Source organism: Musa acuminata, chromosome BXJ3-6 (genome assembly GCF_036884655.1).
Source record: "Musa acuminata AAA Group cultivar baxijiao chromosome BXJ3-6, Cavendish_Baxijiao_AAA, whole genome shotgun sequence".
In the NCBI taxonomy this organism is placed as follows: domain Eukaryota; kingdom Viridiplantae; phylum Streptophyta; class Magnoliopsida; order Zingiberales; family Musaceae; genus Musa; species Musa acuminata.
The window spans coordinates 8,880,881-8,898,530 of NC_088354.1; the positions used below are offsets into that span (position 1 = coordinate 8,880,881).

The following is a 17,650-nucleotide window of genomic DNA, read 5'->3' on the forward strand; positions in this document are numbered from 1 at the left end:
GATCATATATATTCATAAACGAAATAGAAAATGAGTGTAGAAAACCCAATCAACCTAAATAAATGTTGTTAATGAACAAATCAAGTGCAGTAAGAATCCATCACTGAACGGTCTTAAAAAAATCAATACACGAGCTGCATTGCATTATTTAGTTACCTCACTCACCATTCAAGTTGGTTGCAGGAAACCACAGTGCCGAAACCAAATCCTTGTATGACCGACCTGCTGCAAATCCCATCATGATCAAACACCACCACCACCAAACCTCCTACCCATAACAAGAACAGCATCCGACTTTACATGGCCTGTCTTGTCCTAAGGAGGATAAACTAGTGGTTCTCGATGAATATTTTTTCCAGGCTGAAATCACGATAAACAGATGGTTCAAGATGAAGATGATCAAACTATCAAGAGAAAACTACTGGCAGTATCTTAGATGAAATTACAAAATGGCGGTACAGCAGCAAATTTCATAGAAAACATAATATCTCATGACACAACTTTTCCTAAGTATCCAATGTAGTATTGAAGGTTGAATTTGATAAAGAGGAATTCCTGCATCAAAGATTCACAACAAATCATTAACAAACAAAAAACAAAGAGGCCTCCACAGATATCTTGCACTGCAAAATAAAGAAGCCATATTCATCCATTGATTCCTATACTTTTTCCCTTTTTTGCCTGAGACAACAAGTACACGAGAAAGAAATATACTCTCCACAAAAAAATGCTTCGCAAAGTGTGCTCGCCTTCGACACATAATTAAGTGCACCGACATAGAAAATCCATCTTCGGATGTTACAGGTGCAAACTTGGGTTTCTAGGCATACACTTGGACGTCACAAAAACACTCTTTCTTCATATGATCGGGGCTACCCTAGTTCTCGGCACGGAGAACCGGCAGAAAAGACGAGTGCATCGGTATGCCAATCGGCAGATGAGCTCTCTAGTTCTCCTGAGAGCCAGATAGGAGGTCATTGTACACCAGCCAACGGTAAGAGACCAACTACATTACTCACCCTGACAATGAGAAATACAAGGTAAAGTGTTATGAGGCCAAAGCCCAACATCTTGTTAGGCCGCATGTCGTTCCACGGTAAGATGATGAGAGCCCAAAGAAGTCCAGATACAAGAAAAACCATGGTATACACCAAGGTGTTGTCTTGTGGTAGCGCATAGGAGTTTGGCGTAGTCGACCAAGATCCGAGCAGCATCGACATCCCCAGACCAGCAAGTGTGTTGAACATAGGTCCTGCATAGCATCCTGACATGGCAATCTGCACACCATCTTTCCCATTGACAGCCAAGGCAAGGTTCGACATCAGATCTCCCATCGAATTACCCCAAGCTAGTACTGTCAATCCCAGAATCGAAGGATTTATCCCCAAAATCACACCCAGGGTCACCAAAAGAGCAACCAACTCATTGGCGACGATGTAAAACCACACGATGCTCATGACAAACCCTCCTAAAACCCATGGAAACAAGCACCTTTGTGGTGGGCGATCGCGGCTGGTGTATACGAAAGCAAGAACTGAAAATCCAGCACCAACGATGCCACCTACAACGTAAGCAGCAGCAATACTAAATTTAGAAGTCTCCTGGGTGTTAAACACAAATGCCACAAGAATGGGTGCTAAGAAGGCACTTGTGACTGCATATGGCTTCGACCACCTTTCTTCCTCGACAATAGGAATCGTCAACCTTCTTGGCATCGCGAGGGGCATCTCCATCAACAGAAATAACTTGGAACATGAGAAACCCGATGTCCCTGTCTCTTGCTCATTCCAACCCCATAAAGGCTGGGAGCTGTCAAATGAATTTACTCCGCTCCCCTGATCTGAATAAATAGCCACATGCGAAGCCCACATCCACTGAGGCAGTGAATTTTGCAGCTGTGGCACCTCGTTGTCATGATCATCTTCAAGAAGAAGGCTATGGATGGATCCATCCTTTTCGCTGCCATGAGAAAAGATGCTTTCTCTAACTGGGAGCAGTGGAGTCACCATGTCTAACTTCAATCTCCGAGCATGCTTCCTCAGCATCTCATTGGCTGCCACGGCAAAGGCATAAACTGCATAAATCAAGACGAACAAGACTGCTCCCCAGAGTGTCACTCTTCCGACAATCAAGATCAAGGACAATGACCCCAACGTCAACAAAAAGAAGCTGATATCCCTGATGAAGCTTTTCTTATCGATCTGAACATTCTTCTCCGCTACAAATAGCGAGACAGTTCCGACAACTATGCAAGTGACGAAGACAGCTCCACCCAGCACGCTGTTAATGCCAACCTCACCAGCACCTGTGCCGATGAAAGCTGCAACGCTAGCAAACACATCGGGAGCGCCATTGCCAAGTGGAAGCAGAGTGACCCCCGCAACAGTTGGCGGAAGCTTCAGTAAACCAGAGAGCTTCTCTAAGCTACAGCAGAAGTAATCCGCTGCAGTGTTTCCCAACATGTAGAACAGAGCCGCCAGCCATATTCCCAGCACAGCATAACCCAAAACATGAAATTTCTCACAATCACAGTAGAAGAAGGAAATATAATCGATGAGTCCACCGGAAGTGCACTGACGATGGGCCTTCAGGAAATCACACTGGGTAAGAAACCCCTCGCGCTGGTGTATGCCGATACACGCCACGGTGGGATCCGCCAGGGTTTCAAACGACTCATTCTTCTGATCGACTGGGACGGACCCGTTTGTCGAATTAATGGAAGAAAACTCGGCCATCCTCCGATGAGGATAAAGGTTGGATTTTGACGTATGGTCGAAGGAAAAACTAGATCTTTGACGAATGAAAGGGTTCCCGAAGACATCCTCTCTGCTCAGGAAGAAGAAGAACAATACCAGTGCGCATAAAGCATTAAAAATCGCACGAAATCCAGGACGCCGCCTCCGGATCCCTTCCATGGCGGTGAACGACGCAGACACCTCCTGACCCCCTTCACCGGAGATGTAGGGTTGGGAACTACGGCGAAATCAAACCGAAAGTGGCCCGGGGGATGGCAGTCTTAGCGGGCTCGGAGAGGTCGTCGGAGGCAAAATCGAGGGCTTCAAAGCAGCAAAAGAAGATATTCGTGATGGAATCGGGGGTTTCAGAAGCGTATCTTCGGGGGTTGTCGACCAGAGGAAGCTTCCGATTCCTCCGTCGCGAAGCCTTCCCCAAAGGGTCCAAGATGATAGCTACAGGTTTCGATTGAAGCTACGATCACCGGCCGGTCGTGTCTCGAGTCATACAAATCGGTGGTGTCAGTTTGCGGCCTCTTAAATCGTGTCTCAAGTCTTTGAGGCACTAACATGTTTCATAAGAGTTCAAATCAAATCAAATATATCATAATTTTCCAATAAGACTTACCATATTTATATGATCAAATATCTATATATATTATCTAACCAAATCAATCGTCCAAACCAAAAAAAATCTAAAATAATTATTTAATTTAGGTGATTAATTATGTCTGTTGATTTAATCATATTAAGGGTATTCCTTTTTTAGGAATAAGGCTAAGATAGTAATTAACTAAATAAAAAAAATCATATGTTTGATATATAACTAAATCATACCTAATTAATAAATCAAAAATATCTAAGTAATCAGTATTTTTGTTTTCCTAATTAATAGATAATTATTTTTTTCGATTAATTATGACTCTAGAAAAAAAAAATCATCCCCTGAAATAATGTTGATAAAGAACGATGTTATATAAAGCAACATTCTCATATATATTTTCATTTCAGATTTACCAAAATAATACCTACAAGCTTTTAGTATATATGAATGTATATCAATAACTCAATGAGTTTTTGCTAGATAAATTCAGGTATCAATCATCAGTAGAAAGTAAGATTTAAATTCATAATATTTTTCATTTCGAATATAATTTCGGGTCTAAATATTCAATATTTTTTTCTCTTTTTATATGATTGTACTCGTAAAACGAATCAAGTCGAATTAATTTAGTAACTCAAATTCCTTGAATTATCTTAAGAGTCCCTAAACTATGTTCATGAATTACAAAATCCCAACTACAATAATTCCGAAAACAAATAATATTAGTGACATTGATCCATAAGTGCTCCTAACCATATAATAATGTACATTAAGATTTTATTAAAAGTGATTGAGGATTAGTTATATATTAATATTTGACATTGATATTATATTCGAACACACCCATCATTGATATAGGCAGTCACTACTCTCTATAACTCAAAAGATCGACCTAAATTAGCATCCCAAAAAATAAAATTAATTATCACAAAACAAGAAAAAAAAGAATGGTAATATCGTAGGATCATTCGTGTTCATGCGAGCATCGGTTGAAAGGCCATCCCGCCGAATCATCTCCGGTGAGCACATCCTGGCCACCCATTTACCAAGCCACGGGGCGCAATCTCGATCACAGCCCTCCGTTCACTTGCCGCCACTCACAGCGGGTGACTTCATCGACACACAGTCCAAATCCTCCGGACCTTTAATCTGGGCCGTCCATCGGATTATTACGGATGCCCGCATCTTGAAGTCCACGTGGACGAAAGGTACGCCTCAATGGGTCGGTAATGGACGGCTGCTGGACTCCCGCCAGAGTCAACAAAGAGGGGGAGAGAGATTGGGGCATCCTCTTCTTCTTCTTGTTCTTCTTCCTCCGCTTCTTTGGACGGTGGTGGACGAAATCGGCGTGGGATCGACCTGGGACTAAGCGTAGACGGAGGGGTCCGAAGCGGAGGTAGCCCGAGGCGGCGAATCGGTGGAGGAGGTTTGAGTTCGCCTTTTAATCCAGAGCTCGAGAAAGAAATCGAGAGGAGGATCGCATCTGTTGTTACTCTCGCATCTCCGATCTCTTGACTCTTATGGACCGGTTTCCAGCCATATATACCCTTTTCGATCTAAGGAAAGGTGGGAATCCCGTCTTTAGTCTTTTCTTGGTCTTGAACTTTTATGGACGCAGTATGGAATTTCTAGCGTGGGTTTATCAAAAGAGACGGAATCTTCGGATCTTTACTTTTCTGATGTGTTTTATGGGGTGGGTCTCATGGAAGATCATCGTTCCTTTGAGGAAAAAAAAAGTTAAAGCTCCAGGGTTTGTGGTTTTTGATTGATTTTGGAAGATTCTTGATGAGGCGGTCTCTTTTTTCCAGCTTTGCGTATGCTTGGGCATGTGTTTCTTGGCTTCCTGATGCTAATTTATGTTTGTATGCTTAGATCTGAAGGGAATATGTGTTGTGATTTTCTTTGCCACAAGTATAGAAGTTATTTTGTATGGATCAATGTGAACATCAGAAAATAAAAAAAAAGATGTTGATCTTAGAAATCATAGGCAGTTACACAACGAAGATTTCTTTAGTTCTGGAGTAGATTAATTGCGTTCTCGAAGATTTCTTTAGTTTTAGAGTAGATTAATTGCAGTCTTACTGGAAATCTTGGATATTATATGCCACTGTCTATATATTTGTCTAGATCTCCATATTCTAACATCATATACTTTCAGATTGTACTTAATTGCCAGTTATGATCTCGCTTAAACAGTTGATGATTACAAGCGCAAACCCGGTGTAGTAACAAGGATCAAGTTTACTTGAGGAAATGATGGAACTATAGTAGTAAAGTGGAGAGGTTGTTGATACCTGAACGGTGGAATCCACCTGATGCCATATCTAAATCAACTCAACTGTTCACCACCCTTGTCCTTATTACTGGGCTCCATATTAAGTCCCTTCTCACAAGCAATGATGATCAGTGGTCCCTTCTAATTATATAAAAAAAATGGATCGAGGCATATTTGAGAAAAGGACCAAAGCTTCAAATAATTGGTTCAGAGATTCATAATTGTTTAAAGTGGTAAAGAATTATATGTTCCTATAGTTGGAATTGAAGTTGGTTATGAATTTTAGGCATCTAGAATTTTGTTATTAGGGATCGGAAAAAGAATTTCTTATTCATTTATTGCTTGCATGCACAAAAGAGGCATTGTTGTGTAATGGAATAAGTCCAGCTTTGCACTCATATTTGCCATCACAGCTGAAATAGCTGTTGAGAGAAAAAACGAAGAGGCCCCCTAGATTATAGAAGTTGAACTCCTATTGGTCTCACTGACCATAAAGAAAACCACAAAATACATTGAAACTTGTAAGGACATAGGTACAAGGTCCAAAGCAGGAATGCTGGTTTTGTAATCAAAATTACCAAGGGAACAACACCATCTCCTGCAGGTTCTCCTGATCCCTATACTGATTTTGATTGGCCAATCTGAGTCGGATAAATTGGGGCCCAAAACCATCATATTCTTCAAAGAACCATCAGGCTAGGCCAAAATCGTCAGTCTTGGCTTGATCTTGACTTATTTCCAGCTAATTGCAACCGACTCCAGACATTCACCCCATTGGTTTCTCTTGATTTGGTTGCACCCTTCCACTAGTGACGATAAAGGATGTAGTCAAGTTTCAACTGGCTTAAGTTGATTTGGCTTATCTCCTATTTGTTTTGATAAATCTAGAAAATCCTGGCTTATTTAAAATGTTGGATGACCTACTTTATTCCTGAATGGATTTTTGTTCATTTCAGAAGGAAAGAAATCGGCCATATGATTCAGTCGATCTGGGTTGTTTCTGGTCAATCACAAACATAGTCCATCCCATGAAACTTGCACAACATACAAATGAAGAGCCTTGTTTTCTCTTGTTTCATGTAGCAGTTGCCTTAGGGCAAGTTGAAGAGGCCTAAGAAGGAGGGGGAAAAAACAAAAAACTATATCCCCACAATCATTGAATAAATCTTTGAAGGTAGATGAAGAAGAGAAAATGGGCATTGAGGCTTCAGAACGAAAGATACTGCCAAAAAGACTGAAAGGTGATGTTCTTTAGGATTAGTTTTGGGCCACCTTAGGCTACGAGTTCGTTGCACACTCATACTTTTCCTGGTATAACTAATATTTAATAGTGTTGGTTATCATTTTAGAATTAGATTTGGGCCACCTTAGGCTAAAAGTTGGTGGAAAATATACGTACCTTTAACAGAAGCAGTGAACTTATCTGGTGCCTTTTCCGATTAACAGAATTCTGTTGCATCAGTGGAACTATTTCCATTTAATTAACATTTCATATTGAAACAAACTTTTGCTAAATAGTCAAATAAGTCAGGACCAAATTGCTAAAAAGTTGAAGTTGAAATATTTTTCCTGCAGTTGCGTGTCTCTTGTATAGTCGACTCTACTTTTTGTAGTTGGTAATATGGCAAGCAATGCAGTTTTCTGTTACTCCTTTTGGAATTATGTTTACTGAACTGTTATTTTAGTTTTGATGTCGTTGATATGTTTATTTGTGGATCCCTGAATCTTCTTTATTATGGTGTTATCTGCAGGGTTGGGATAAATTCTTCCTGGTACTTTCTTTTCATACGAAGTACTCTGCTTAACCAAGAGATTAGTACTTCAATAAAGATGAATTCATCCAACAAAGGTCTTTATGGCAGTAAGGATTTGAAGTTGGGTTCATTGAACATGGCTAACTCATTAAACCCCAATGCGGCAGAATTTGTTCCTTCAGCTCTTAAATACGCCTATGGGACCGCTAAAAGCTCAGGTGCAGCAAAGCTTGATCTTCCAGGATCTTCTGAAAAAGTAGTCTTAGATCGATCAGAGTCTGATATCTCAAATAATTCGGATGATGAGGTACACAAGTTCTGGCAACATCAACTTCCAGACGACATCACTCCTGACTTTGAAATCGTAGGACAAGAAGAGCTGCATGAACCTGGACATCTTACACTTGCAGGTTTGTCAATTCACGATGGTGTTGAGCAATCAAAATTTTCAACGTCAATGACTGACCAGATATTGGATATGCGGCAAGATCTTTCTTCTCTTTCAACTGACAATATCAACTTGAGTGGAAAGATGAGATCTCCTGGATCCATCTATTCCAGAGAACAATCACTGGTTGCGTCCATGACTTCGGCTGCTGATATATGGGGTAAACCTATGATAAATGGTGAACAGCAAGGGGAGGGGCATCAGTGGGATAGAGATTATAATGCTGGTCCAGTGGATAATTTGATAGATGACAATGTGTTTCTTGAGAACTCAATCACAGATCCAATAGAATTCTTGTCATCACAATTTCCTGGGTTTGCTGCTCAGAGCCTCGCAGATGTTTATTATGGGAATGGATGTGATTTGGACTTGACCATTGAGATTCTGACTCAGCTTGAGGTATCTTGCTTCCATTTACACATTATTTTTAGATAAATTGTTGATGTCTTAGGTCTATTTGGAACCATGATGGTCCATGGTGTGCTGTATTATTCAATGCATAGAAGAATGTTCTTTAATGTCTTCCTAAAGCTAACAAATCCAAATAGCTAGTTAGAGTCTTCTGGAAGATTTCTGGATTTGACATAGGTGTTACCTCTTTGAGTGTTTCCCTGTTGCTGTTAGAAGCAAAAACATCAAGTGTTGCATTGATAAATATGGTTGTCTCCGTTTATTGTTTGACATTGTATTTTGCTAGGAAGGCATAGTAGAGATAGCTTGACTGTGAAGAAAGTCATTCTATGCACCTTTTTAACATCAAAGTGATGTTGAAGTTTGTTCATCTTTTCTTCCATCACGGAAACAGTCTCTTTAAATATTTAAAGGTAAAGTTATGTACATTGGCCCTCCCGAGATCCCGCATTGACGGGAGCCTCGTGTACTGGGTACACCCTTTATTTGTACCTCTATTATTTGTAGTATTACTACATGCGATGCTTATTACAAAATGATGACAAGGTGACCGTTTGCAAATATCTTTCTAGGTGATTCATTTGAACTGCTTCTATATTCTGAGCTAATGTTGATTTTTTTTACCTCGCATAAGGAGTTGTACAGTAGATAATATCATAATAGTTCTTAATTTTTTTGCTTTGCGTCACTTGTAAAGGCTTTACCAAGCCGTACAAGATTTTTGTTGACGGTTTTACCTGAAAGGAAAATATATCATGGGCGATGCAATGTTTTCTAGTTGCATAGTGCCTCGAAGTTGTGTAGTTATATCTTCTGGTCTACTTCGGTAGGTTGTTTGGGGGCTTGACAGTGACATTTTTGTGTTGTAGCTTCAGGTTGATGCTGGTTTTGGTCAGAAGCTTAATTCACAGTCCTTGGCCACTCCAAACTTTAGCCCATTGGATTTTCCTGCTCTTCCGGTAGCAGACACTCTGAATGGATTGTCAAAGTATTCCGGAGAAGAAGCTCATAATGGTTCTAATATGTATAGATATCCTTCTGGTATATCAAGAGGCGATATTGATTTTGCTTCAACTGTTAGGAAGCTAGCCTCACAGAATTCTGGTCACTGGAGGTATGAGAGAAACGGTTCGGCTGATGGTGCTGCTGGTTCAAGTAAAAATTCCCAGCTGTTATCCAACTCATACAATGGTAATAATAAGATGGTTTTTGGAGATAGGTGGCATGGATCACGTGTATCTCGGTCATCTCCTGTTTGGCTTGAGACTGGGGAAGCAGTGGGTAATATTTTTAGGATAGCTTCTTTACGATTGATCACCATTTTTCATGAATCTCCACTGGATTTAAGGTAAGGTTTTTTTTTTTGTTCGTTTGAGATTACAGCTAATATTTATTCAGAGTCAAGGGAAGAAGCTCGTGATTTTGCACGCCTTCGAAACACATGCTTTGAACAGGTAGATGGCTCCTTTTAATTGTGCTTTTAGTGCATGAGGTTCAAGACATTGTTCACAAATGATTTATAAGGTTGTTGTTATTGGCTGATCGTCGACTTGCATAGAGTTTGATATTCTTATATGCTTTGTACCTGATAATAAAATACAATGCATGTTCCAGCTTTAGTAGACAGAATAGTTGGCTGTGGTGGCCTAAGGACATCAGAAAATCGAGGTTACATGCTAGAGGTACCTGGATATCCCTTTGTTGGTTTGGGGCATGCAGCCGCTCCGGGGTAGCAATCGTGATTGTGTTTAATGTTTTCAGAAGGACCATTATATTAAGTTCTCTTTGTAGCAAATTACTTTTTCTTATGGTCTTGTTATGATTTTTTTTTTCATTTTTTGAATCTTAAAATGGAAAACTAGTGCCAGATGGAATATGGTAGTATTAATTTCTTTTTCTAAATTTCAAGTGATGTTTCTTAAAGTAAACTTCAGATGGTATTGTATTGTGTTTCTGAAAAATAGGAGAAACCAAGTGAAAGAGGATCTTTGGAGTTTAGAAAACTTGGCACCTGTAATATTCCTGGAATCAGTTAACACACATCAAAGTCGAGTTAACAATATGGTAAAATAAGGTGAAAATAATTGAAACATCATACCAATGGATTTAAAATGAACTTGCAAATAATAGATGAGTGTCACATTTTTTATATGTTGGATTATTGAAGTGTAACGATTGTGTTCGAAACATGGTCATTTTGAAGCTAAGATGAACATGTTGAGGAAGGACACAGACACACTAAAATCAAAGCAAATAGCATGTGCACTGAACCTAGATGGTTGAAACATGCTCACATCGAGGATAAGGATGTGATAGTGTTGAAGCATGTTGTGTACTTTCTCAGGATTACTGGCTTGAGTGGGAAGATTAGATTTGTTTTTATGGTTCTAAATGTTTCCTGTTTGGCTCTTGCTATGATGAAATAACATCTAGTTTTATGTGAAGGAATTATGAATTACATGTATTTAGATGGGAATTTTAGCTGTGTTATTTGAACTAATAAGTCCTCTTTATGGATTATTATTACCAGGCAAGACTAGCCTATTTGATTGGAAACAAGGCTCTAGCCAAGGAACTGAGTATGAAGGGTCAGTTGTACAGCATTCAGATGAAAGCAGCTCATGAAAAAGCTAAAGAAACAATTTACCGAAAAAGGTTGGACGCTTATCACTCGTGCATCCTAGTTTCTAACAACAACACACACACAAATTATAATTCATGCATAGTTTTTCTTCAATTGTTAAAAGTGTTAGTAGTTGTATTGCCCCTTGACTGACTTGAAATGTTGTCTGTGCCTGGGCTAAATAGATGATGTCTTTGAATAGTTCCTCTTGTTACTATCACCACTCCTGCAACCCAAACAACAACCACCACTCTTGAACTCGCTGTAACCTTTGTAAATAAAAGCACCACTGGTAATAGTTTTTTTTTTGTGTTTTTGCCATGTAATTTTCCAGGAACCCACAGTCTCGTGAGATGCAGGGCTACAGCCGGGGGCAAGATCATCTGATTGATCTCCATGGTCTTCATGTGACTGAAGCTAAACATGTTCTAGATCATGAGCTGAGACTTCTGAGAAGCACAGCAAGGGCCACCGGGCAGAGGCTGCAGGTGATGGTGTGTGTTGGGACTGGCCACCATACCAAGGGCACTCGAACTCCCGCCAGGCTCCCTGCGGCAGTCGAGCAGTACCTGCTCGACGAAGGCCTTGACTACACCCACCACCAACCGGGTCTGTTCCGTGTCGTCATATATTGACTGACACCTTGTAGATCGGAGAGAAGAAAATTAAGGCAAAAAAAAATATACATGTATGGAAAGAAGAGAAAGTAGACCACACTCTGATTCTTGTACCGTGTATAGAGAGAAAGAGAGAGAGTCATCTGTCTGGGTACAACGGTAGTGTAACATTATCAATGCTGGACGTTTTGTAGGTTTATCTGCGGGCGGAATTCCGCGTACCTTCTTTTGCCAGAGTATGAACTTATAGATTAGTTAATTACTCTGAGAATCTTTTGTGGACACTTTTTGATTTGGTGTTCTGGAAAGTCTATTAGTTAACTCATTAGACATTCGTCAACACTTAATTCTGGAGTGGAGAAAAAACAAAATCGTGTCCGCTTGAAAGGCGTTGCAGCACCACAGTTTTACATTTTTGGTTTTGCGGAAACCAAAGTATTATCCAAGTTAAAGACGACTCCCACAATCGAAACTGAATCAAAGCAGCGGTAATACGATTTTGCCATCAATCCCGTTCACTGATTGCTGTCAGGTGTTCATCAATCTCCTCTGTCGACAACACTCTGAAAACTGTATCTTCTTTCCTCACAACTCCCACCTGGTGAATGACCCAAACGTTAACCATATCGGACAAGTACATTTATGTTAATAATGGCTATCAACTTTCGATTGAGGCTAATTTTGTCCAACCATTCAAAAACATTTCAAGTCGAGAGATTTTACCTCTATCTCCGTAGCTTTAAAATCCTCCTGAAGAACTGATTGCAGAGCAGATATTGCGATCTGCAAGAATAAAGTCAACAAGTCAGGCAAATCATGTAACCTACTATCATCAATTCATACACGACAAACACTAGCCTACGTTCATTAATCACCTAGTCAAAAGTACATCTTATCTATGCAAAATAACAGACATTCTAAACAAAAATCACCTAGTCAAAGTACATCTTATCTACGCAAACACGACAAAGAAGTTGAAATTGGAAGCCATGAAGTTCATGAGAACAATTTTTAGACAACCGATGGACAATTCTGAGATAGGCAACTGATGTTTACTGCATACTGACTGAAACCTCAGATTTTTACCTGCACAGTTTCCTCGTATGAGAATGCAGGATCATTCTTCATTTTCTTTTCCAAAAAGTTGATTGCTTCTTGCTCTTTCAGGCCTGCACTTGTGGCCTGGAAACAGTAGTATTTCAATTACTACCATGATTGTAACTACACACTTGAAGGCAAAATTCCAATCACACAAGTAGCCTTCTTTTTTACAAGGACTGCTTATCTTCTGCACTTAGTCATAGCCTTGCCAGTCATGAAATTAGGTTAAATATAGTTGCAGTCAACAGATATCAAGCTTATACAAAACAGAAGGATCTATAGAACCAATTCACAACTTAATATGTCAATTGAACAGAGTAAGGAAAAATGCATTGACATGAGTCATATCAATAAAAATGTTGTAAAAAGAAATAAGCTAATGCAACAATGTAATATCAGTTGTCAACAGCCACATATAAATACAATGTTGGCTTGCATCTCGAATAAAGGGAATTAAAAAAGATCAGTTCCTTAATGGATTTTGTGACCTCTATAATAAGAGTTTATTAGATCTTGTAGAAAAAAAATATTATTTGAGGGTCAAGAATCAGCAAAAGCCTCAGACTCCCACCAGACTCCCACCAGATTTTGTATCAGCCACCTTATTTTACACAAGATTCAAAACTCACTACACAACAATTGAGCTATATGATTATAGATGTTTCAGTAAATATTTCATTGCCATATCTAACATGATTTCCAGAAAATAAATGAAAATTCTCTGAACGAAAAGAAAAAAGGACACACCTACACCATCTCGTGCTTGCAATTTTTCCTAAGATAGGAAATAACAGGAATTCATGAAAATAATTGTTTGAGTTTGTTACCATAGAAATTAACAAAATTAACACAATCAGCATAAAGACACGATAACAACAAGACCTTTTTTTAAGAAAAATGGTCATAAAAAAATCTGTCATGGTTATGCTAAGTCTATAAATAGACACGAATAAAATAAACAGGCATAACTGTAAAACATTTTAAAATAAATGCACAAACTGGCACTAATCATATTTCATCTTCAAATTAGTTCCAGACTCGGTAAGCATTCATATCCATCTTTAGTAAATATCCAAAGACTGCTGAAATAAAAAACAAGAAAAAGATGCACTACGATGTATCACATACCTTGTGACCAAAGAAATGCCCAGCTGGGTCACATTTAAAGAGCTGAGGTCCTTTCTCTTCGTCAATACCCAAGATCATAGCAACTTCACAATAAAATTTGTAGTGGTATGAGAACAAAAGAAAAGGGGATGTATAGAAGCCAAGAGTTGGTGATCTCAGGTATTTTCAGAAACTAACCTATTCCAAGGGGTCTCATATAGGCATGTTGGGTGTAAATCTGTGATTTATCTGCTATCCTGTATGTACGTACAAGAAGAATATAGGTCATAAGACTACAAATATAAAAAATTCATCAAGAGAAATAACGAAAGCATTCCAGAGCAGAGGAAGAAAAAAACCCGAAATATAATAAAAAAATAATTGACTAAAATATTGGTGACAGACAAATCACAGACTGTTGAAAAGAAAAACCAGAGGATAGATATAAACTTCAGAATAACAAGAAAATGACAGGTAGTCAATAAAAGCTATTAACCAACAAGCTACAATTCCAATTTGATTATCAATTTATAGATTCAAGTAATAATCAAATTATTTTAAGAAAGTAATGAAACTGAACCTTGACCTGGAGTGCCATGAAATTTATGCCGAACTTGGCATGCTATCATTTGACAGAAGAGGGATATTCAAGCCATGGTTCGTTTTACCGGTCCGTACCCATGTACCGACCAATTGTTGGTACAATATATACCGAGCATATCAACACATAGTACATAGGAGCATACCGATGTATCATCCATACCAATCCCTTCTCAAACCGATACGTACCAAGCGGAATGCCACGGTACGACAAACCTTGATTCAAGCCAGCCTTAAGGACTAATAGGACAGTAAGTTAAGATGATGTTTCTCCATATGCATTAAGGTCTTACATCAAAGAAGTAAACCTTTAACATCCTTGTTAACTTAGGAAGCCTAGAGAGAGAGGGTTGGAACAGGTAGGAAGGTTAAATTGTAAGCGGAATATTCTAAGCTAAGCTTTTCTTTTCCTCTTTTGATAAGCAACAAAAGTCAGATATTATGAGTTTACCACAAATGATATAGCATATTGAAAAGAACTAAGGTTATGTTTTTGCAGAACATTAATCTTCTGATCAACCATTTTCAATTTTGAAGTTCTACCATACTTGCAATGATCCCAATCGAAAGCAATTTATCAAACCTAAACGAACTGCTAGCAAATGATTCTAATCCAAAGTTAGATATTTTAATTACATTGAACACTTGATTTAGTAGGAACTGCTTGTTCACCAATTACAGTGTGCACAAATGGCTACATGTAGTTATACAAATTCTAACTTTACCCCCAGATGAACCAACTATGGATGAGCAATGGACTAAATCTTTACATAGATAAGGAACATCCAACACAAAAGCCCAACCATCATCAAAAGCTTCACCCCATAAAAACTAACTCGTGGACTTCTTTCAGGAGTCAGAAGCCTAGCTAGCAGATCCATGATTCTACAATTGAATGTCAGATTCCTGAATCTAAGAAATCTCCATGACACATTAATTACCAACAATAATAACTGCCGACAATGATTTTGCCTGTTGTTTCCACCCGCAACATAGAGGACAATCCCATTTTACGTAAATATCATGCAAGCATGAAGCAAAATACTTTCACCATGATAGATGTGAATCAATTTATCAGATGTCTTGCTACAAATATTAGGAACTATAATAATCCCCAAGGAAAAATGGACATCGTCATTTGTAATAGATAAAGCCCACTGGGGCAAGTAATAACAATTATGGAATGATAACTGCAAGTATTACAATGTGGATGTCACTGTTCTAAAGCATATGTAATTGGAGAGTCTCGTCAATATCTTAGGAAAAACACAATTTAATTGGAAAATTTTGGTAGATATAACTAGAATGTTCATAAATTGACTTCGCACAATGTTATAGAGATTGATTTCATTCTTTTTAAAAAATATAAGCAAGAATTGAATGACCATACCATTTGGCTAATACATCTACAGGCATCTCATATCCCCATTTAAAACGAAATTCGGCTGCTTCATTTCTTGCTTGTTGGACTAAAGATCTTGCATCAGCTACAACAACAATGACATAATTAAAACTTATCATATTGAATGATACAAATATTAACCAGCAAATTGTAGGTAAACTTATCATCTCAATCCAAAATAATAGGAGTACCATATAAATCAAATCTTCTAATATAAGAAATCAACAGATAATTTTCCAATCTTTTTTTCTAAGGAAAGAAAGGCATTTGTTTGAACTAAAATATGGTCCTTGTGAGTTAGTTTAACCAAAAAATATAATTCAAAGTAATATATTATGGTAGCTTTTGTTTCAGAAAACATATCAAGTTCTCAGTTTCAATACAAAAACTGTTAATGATCAATCTGACCTAAGTTACTCATTTGACTTATTGGTTTATTCACACTGACCATGGAACTAATGACTCTTAGAAACATCTTTTATTCTCACATCTAGAAAAAAGCATCAGATATGAACTATTATGAAGCACCCTGGAAAAAAAAAGTCCAGTTACACAGAACAAGTTCGGTTCCAGCTACTGACCTGGCCCGTCTAACATACACTTCAAGCTCGGCATGAATTCTATCTCCATATGAACTCTCATCATTTTCAGCAAACTATACTATAGAATTAAATTTTTTTCAGTCCCTTTTCTTCTTCAAACTTCTCCCACATGAATGTAATAGTTCATGCCCAATCAACCATCAGAAGATGGTGGCAAACAGGAAGTGTCTATGTTCATCACCGATTTGAAATGTGTTACAAAACAAAGATTTCGCATGAGGTGATAATCTCCTAGATTTGGAGCTATATAAGTGCTTCAGAATCCTCAGACAACCAAACGCATCCGCACATAGACTCGAGCAACATAAACGCCTACAAAAAGAACCAAGATATATAGAAAACCTGTTATCCCAGTCGCTAACAGTCCGAGGTACTTCGTGATGGGAAAGAGATGCGTGACACTGGTCTGATCCAAAAGCTTGTCCTGCATTAGTTTTCCCACAACAAGAACAAAGATTAATACCGTAATACAAAGGGAAGATCGCATCCACGACGGTGTTAAAGATCGAGGTAACCAGACACTCACGGGAACCTTCTTCTGAGTGACAACACATACGGAATCCTTCCCTCTGACCCCAATCGACGTGATCCCGGACGCCTTCACGGCCTTGAACGCATATTCTGCCCCAATCAAGAAAAAACATGGTTCAAGAACAACGATCAAAACCCTAGAACCCGTTTGCTCGTCCGCTGCAACGCCAGGACAAGAAGAATCCGACCTCCAGAATCCAGGAACTCAAGATCACGCCCTTATGGTGGGAATCAAGAACCCTAGGGCTTACCGACTTGGTAGAGACGGCCCTCGGGGGAGAAGATCGTGATGTGACGATCGTAGCCGGCTCCGGTTCCGCGACTCATGGCGCTGTACCAACTCTCTCTTCGGTCGGATGCTAGGGTTTGCTCCGAGCCTTCGTGCCAAGACTAGGTTTACACTGGCGTGCCGAGAGATGCCGAGCGCCGATGAGGGGAAGAAGGCTAGATAAATGCTTGCGCCGCAAGCAAGAAGTGGTTTCTTGCTATTACGTCCCCCGATAATTCATTTATTTTAGTATGGAAATACTTATTTTACAATTTAATCCCTGTATTATGTTTTTTTTATCAAACTTGAACTCGATTTCTCATGTTTAGGTCCTTTGACCAAACGATTGGGTGTTGACCCCGTTTAATCAACATTTTCATTGATCTCAAGACTAACATATTTAAGTTTATATTTCATTGATCTCAAAATTTTCCAATCAGCCTCAACTTGATAAAAATTGAATAATTTCACAAATGCACCAAATATAATGGTAAAAGATCAAAATCTGAGTCATGCTGAAAGCATTTAGTACATTTGTTATATCTAATAGTTGAATATATAAAGTAATTTTTAAA

The 17,650-nt window shown here is 38.7% G+C and overlaps 3 protein-coding genes across 5 annotated transcripts; 1 reads left to right on the top strand and 2 right to left on the bottom strand.

Annotated features, from left to right (window-relative positions):
* Positions 1 to 594: 594 nt before the first annotated feature.
* LOC135640354 (cation/calcium exchanger 4-like) lies at positions 595 to 3,247 on the bottom strand. The gene has a single exon (XM_065154701.1). It carries the CDS (start codon positions 2,913 to 2,915, stop codon positions 975 to 977), a length of 1,941 nt encoding a protein of 646 aa, XP_065010773.1. The 5' UTR covers positions 2,916 to 3,247; the 3' UTR covers positions 595 to 974.
* A 1,359-nt stretch (positions 3,248 to 4,606) lies between these two features.
* Positions 4,607 to 11,748, top strand: LOC103987567 (polyadenylate-binding protein-interacting protein 7). 2 transcript variants are annotated; one of them, XM_009405899.3, is made up of 6 exons: positions 4,607 to 4,902; positions 7,363 to 8,212; positions 9,100 to 9,505; positions 9,608 to 9,678; positions 10,755 to 10,879; positions 11,182 to 11,748. In XM_009405899.3, exons 2-6 carry the CDS (start codon positions 7,442 to 7,444, stop codon positions 11,480 to 11,482), a joined length of 1,674 nt encoding a protein of 557 aa, XP_009404174.1. In that variant the 5' UTR covers positions 4,607 to 4,902; positions 7,363 to 7,441; the 3' UTR covers positions 11,483 to 11,748. The 2 variants fall into 2 exon arrangements, with proteins under 2 accessions (XP_009404174.1, XP_009404172.1); XM_009405897.3 differs by having other exon boundaries at positions 4,608 to 4,902; positions 9,094 to 9,505.
* A 71-nt stretch (positions 11,749 to 11,819) lies between these two features.
* On the bottom strand, positions 11,820 to 17,239 carry LOC135640235 (proteasome subunit alpha type-6-like). 2 transcript variants are annotated; one of them, XM_065154495.1, is made up of 9 exons: positions 17,059 to 17,236; positions 16,803 to 16,897; positions 16,619 to 16,700; positions 15,663 to 15,759; positions 13,871 to 13,929; positions 13,694 to 13,776; positions 12,551 to 12,646; positions 12,188 to 12,247; positions 11,820 to 12,062 (listed from the first exon to the last, which is right to left on the bottom strand). In XM_065154495.1, exons 1-9 carry the CDS (start codon positions 17,132 to 17,134, stop codon positions 11,970 to 11,972), a joined length of 741 nt encoding a protein of 246 aa, XP_065010567.1. In that variant the 5' UTR covers positions 17,135 to 17,236; the 3' UTR covers positions 11,820 to 11,969. The 2 variants fall into 2 exon arrangements, with proteins under 2 accessions (XP_065010567.1, XP_065010566.1); XM_065154494.1 differs by having other exon boundaries at positions 16,619 to 16,897; positions 17,059 to 17,239.
* Positions 17,240 to 17,650: the final 411 nt, after the last annotated feature.

Coding starts and splice junctions, on each gene's coding strand:
- LOC135640354 (XM_065154701.1), bottom strand. CDS start 2,915: ATGGAAGGGATCCGGAGGCGGCGTCCTGGATTTCGTGCGATTTTTAAT.
- LOC103987567 (XM_009405897.3), top strand. CDS start 7,442: ATGAATTCATCCAACAAAGGTCTTTATGGCAGTAAGGATTTGAAGTTG. Junction 9,506..9,607: donor TGAGACTGGGGAAGCAGTGG/GTAATATTTTTA, acceptor TTGAGATTACAG/CTAATATTTATTCAGAGTCA. Junction 10,880..11,181: donor GAAACAATTTACCGAAAAAG/GTTGGACGCTTA, acceptor GTAATTTTCCAG/GAACCCACAGTCTCGTGAGA.
- LOC135640235 (XM_065154494.1), bottom strand. CDS start 17,134: ATGAGTCGCGGAACCGGAGCCGGCTACGATCGTCACATCACGATCTTC. Junction 12,248..12,550: donor CATACGAGGAAACTGTGCAG/GTAAAAATCTGA, acceptor TTATTCTTGCAG/ATCGCAATATCTGCTCTGCA. Junction 12,063..12,187: donor TTAAAGCTACGGAGATAGAG/GTAAAATCTCTC, acceptor GTCATTCACCAG/GTGGGAGTTGTGAGGAAAGA.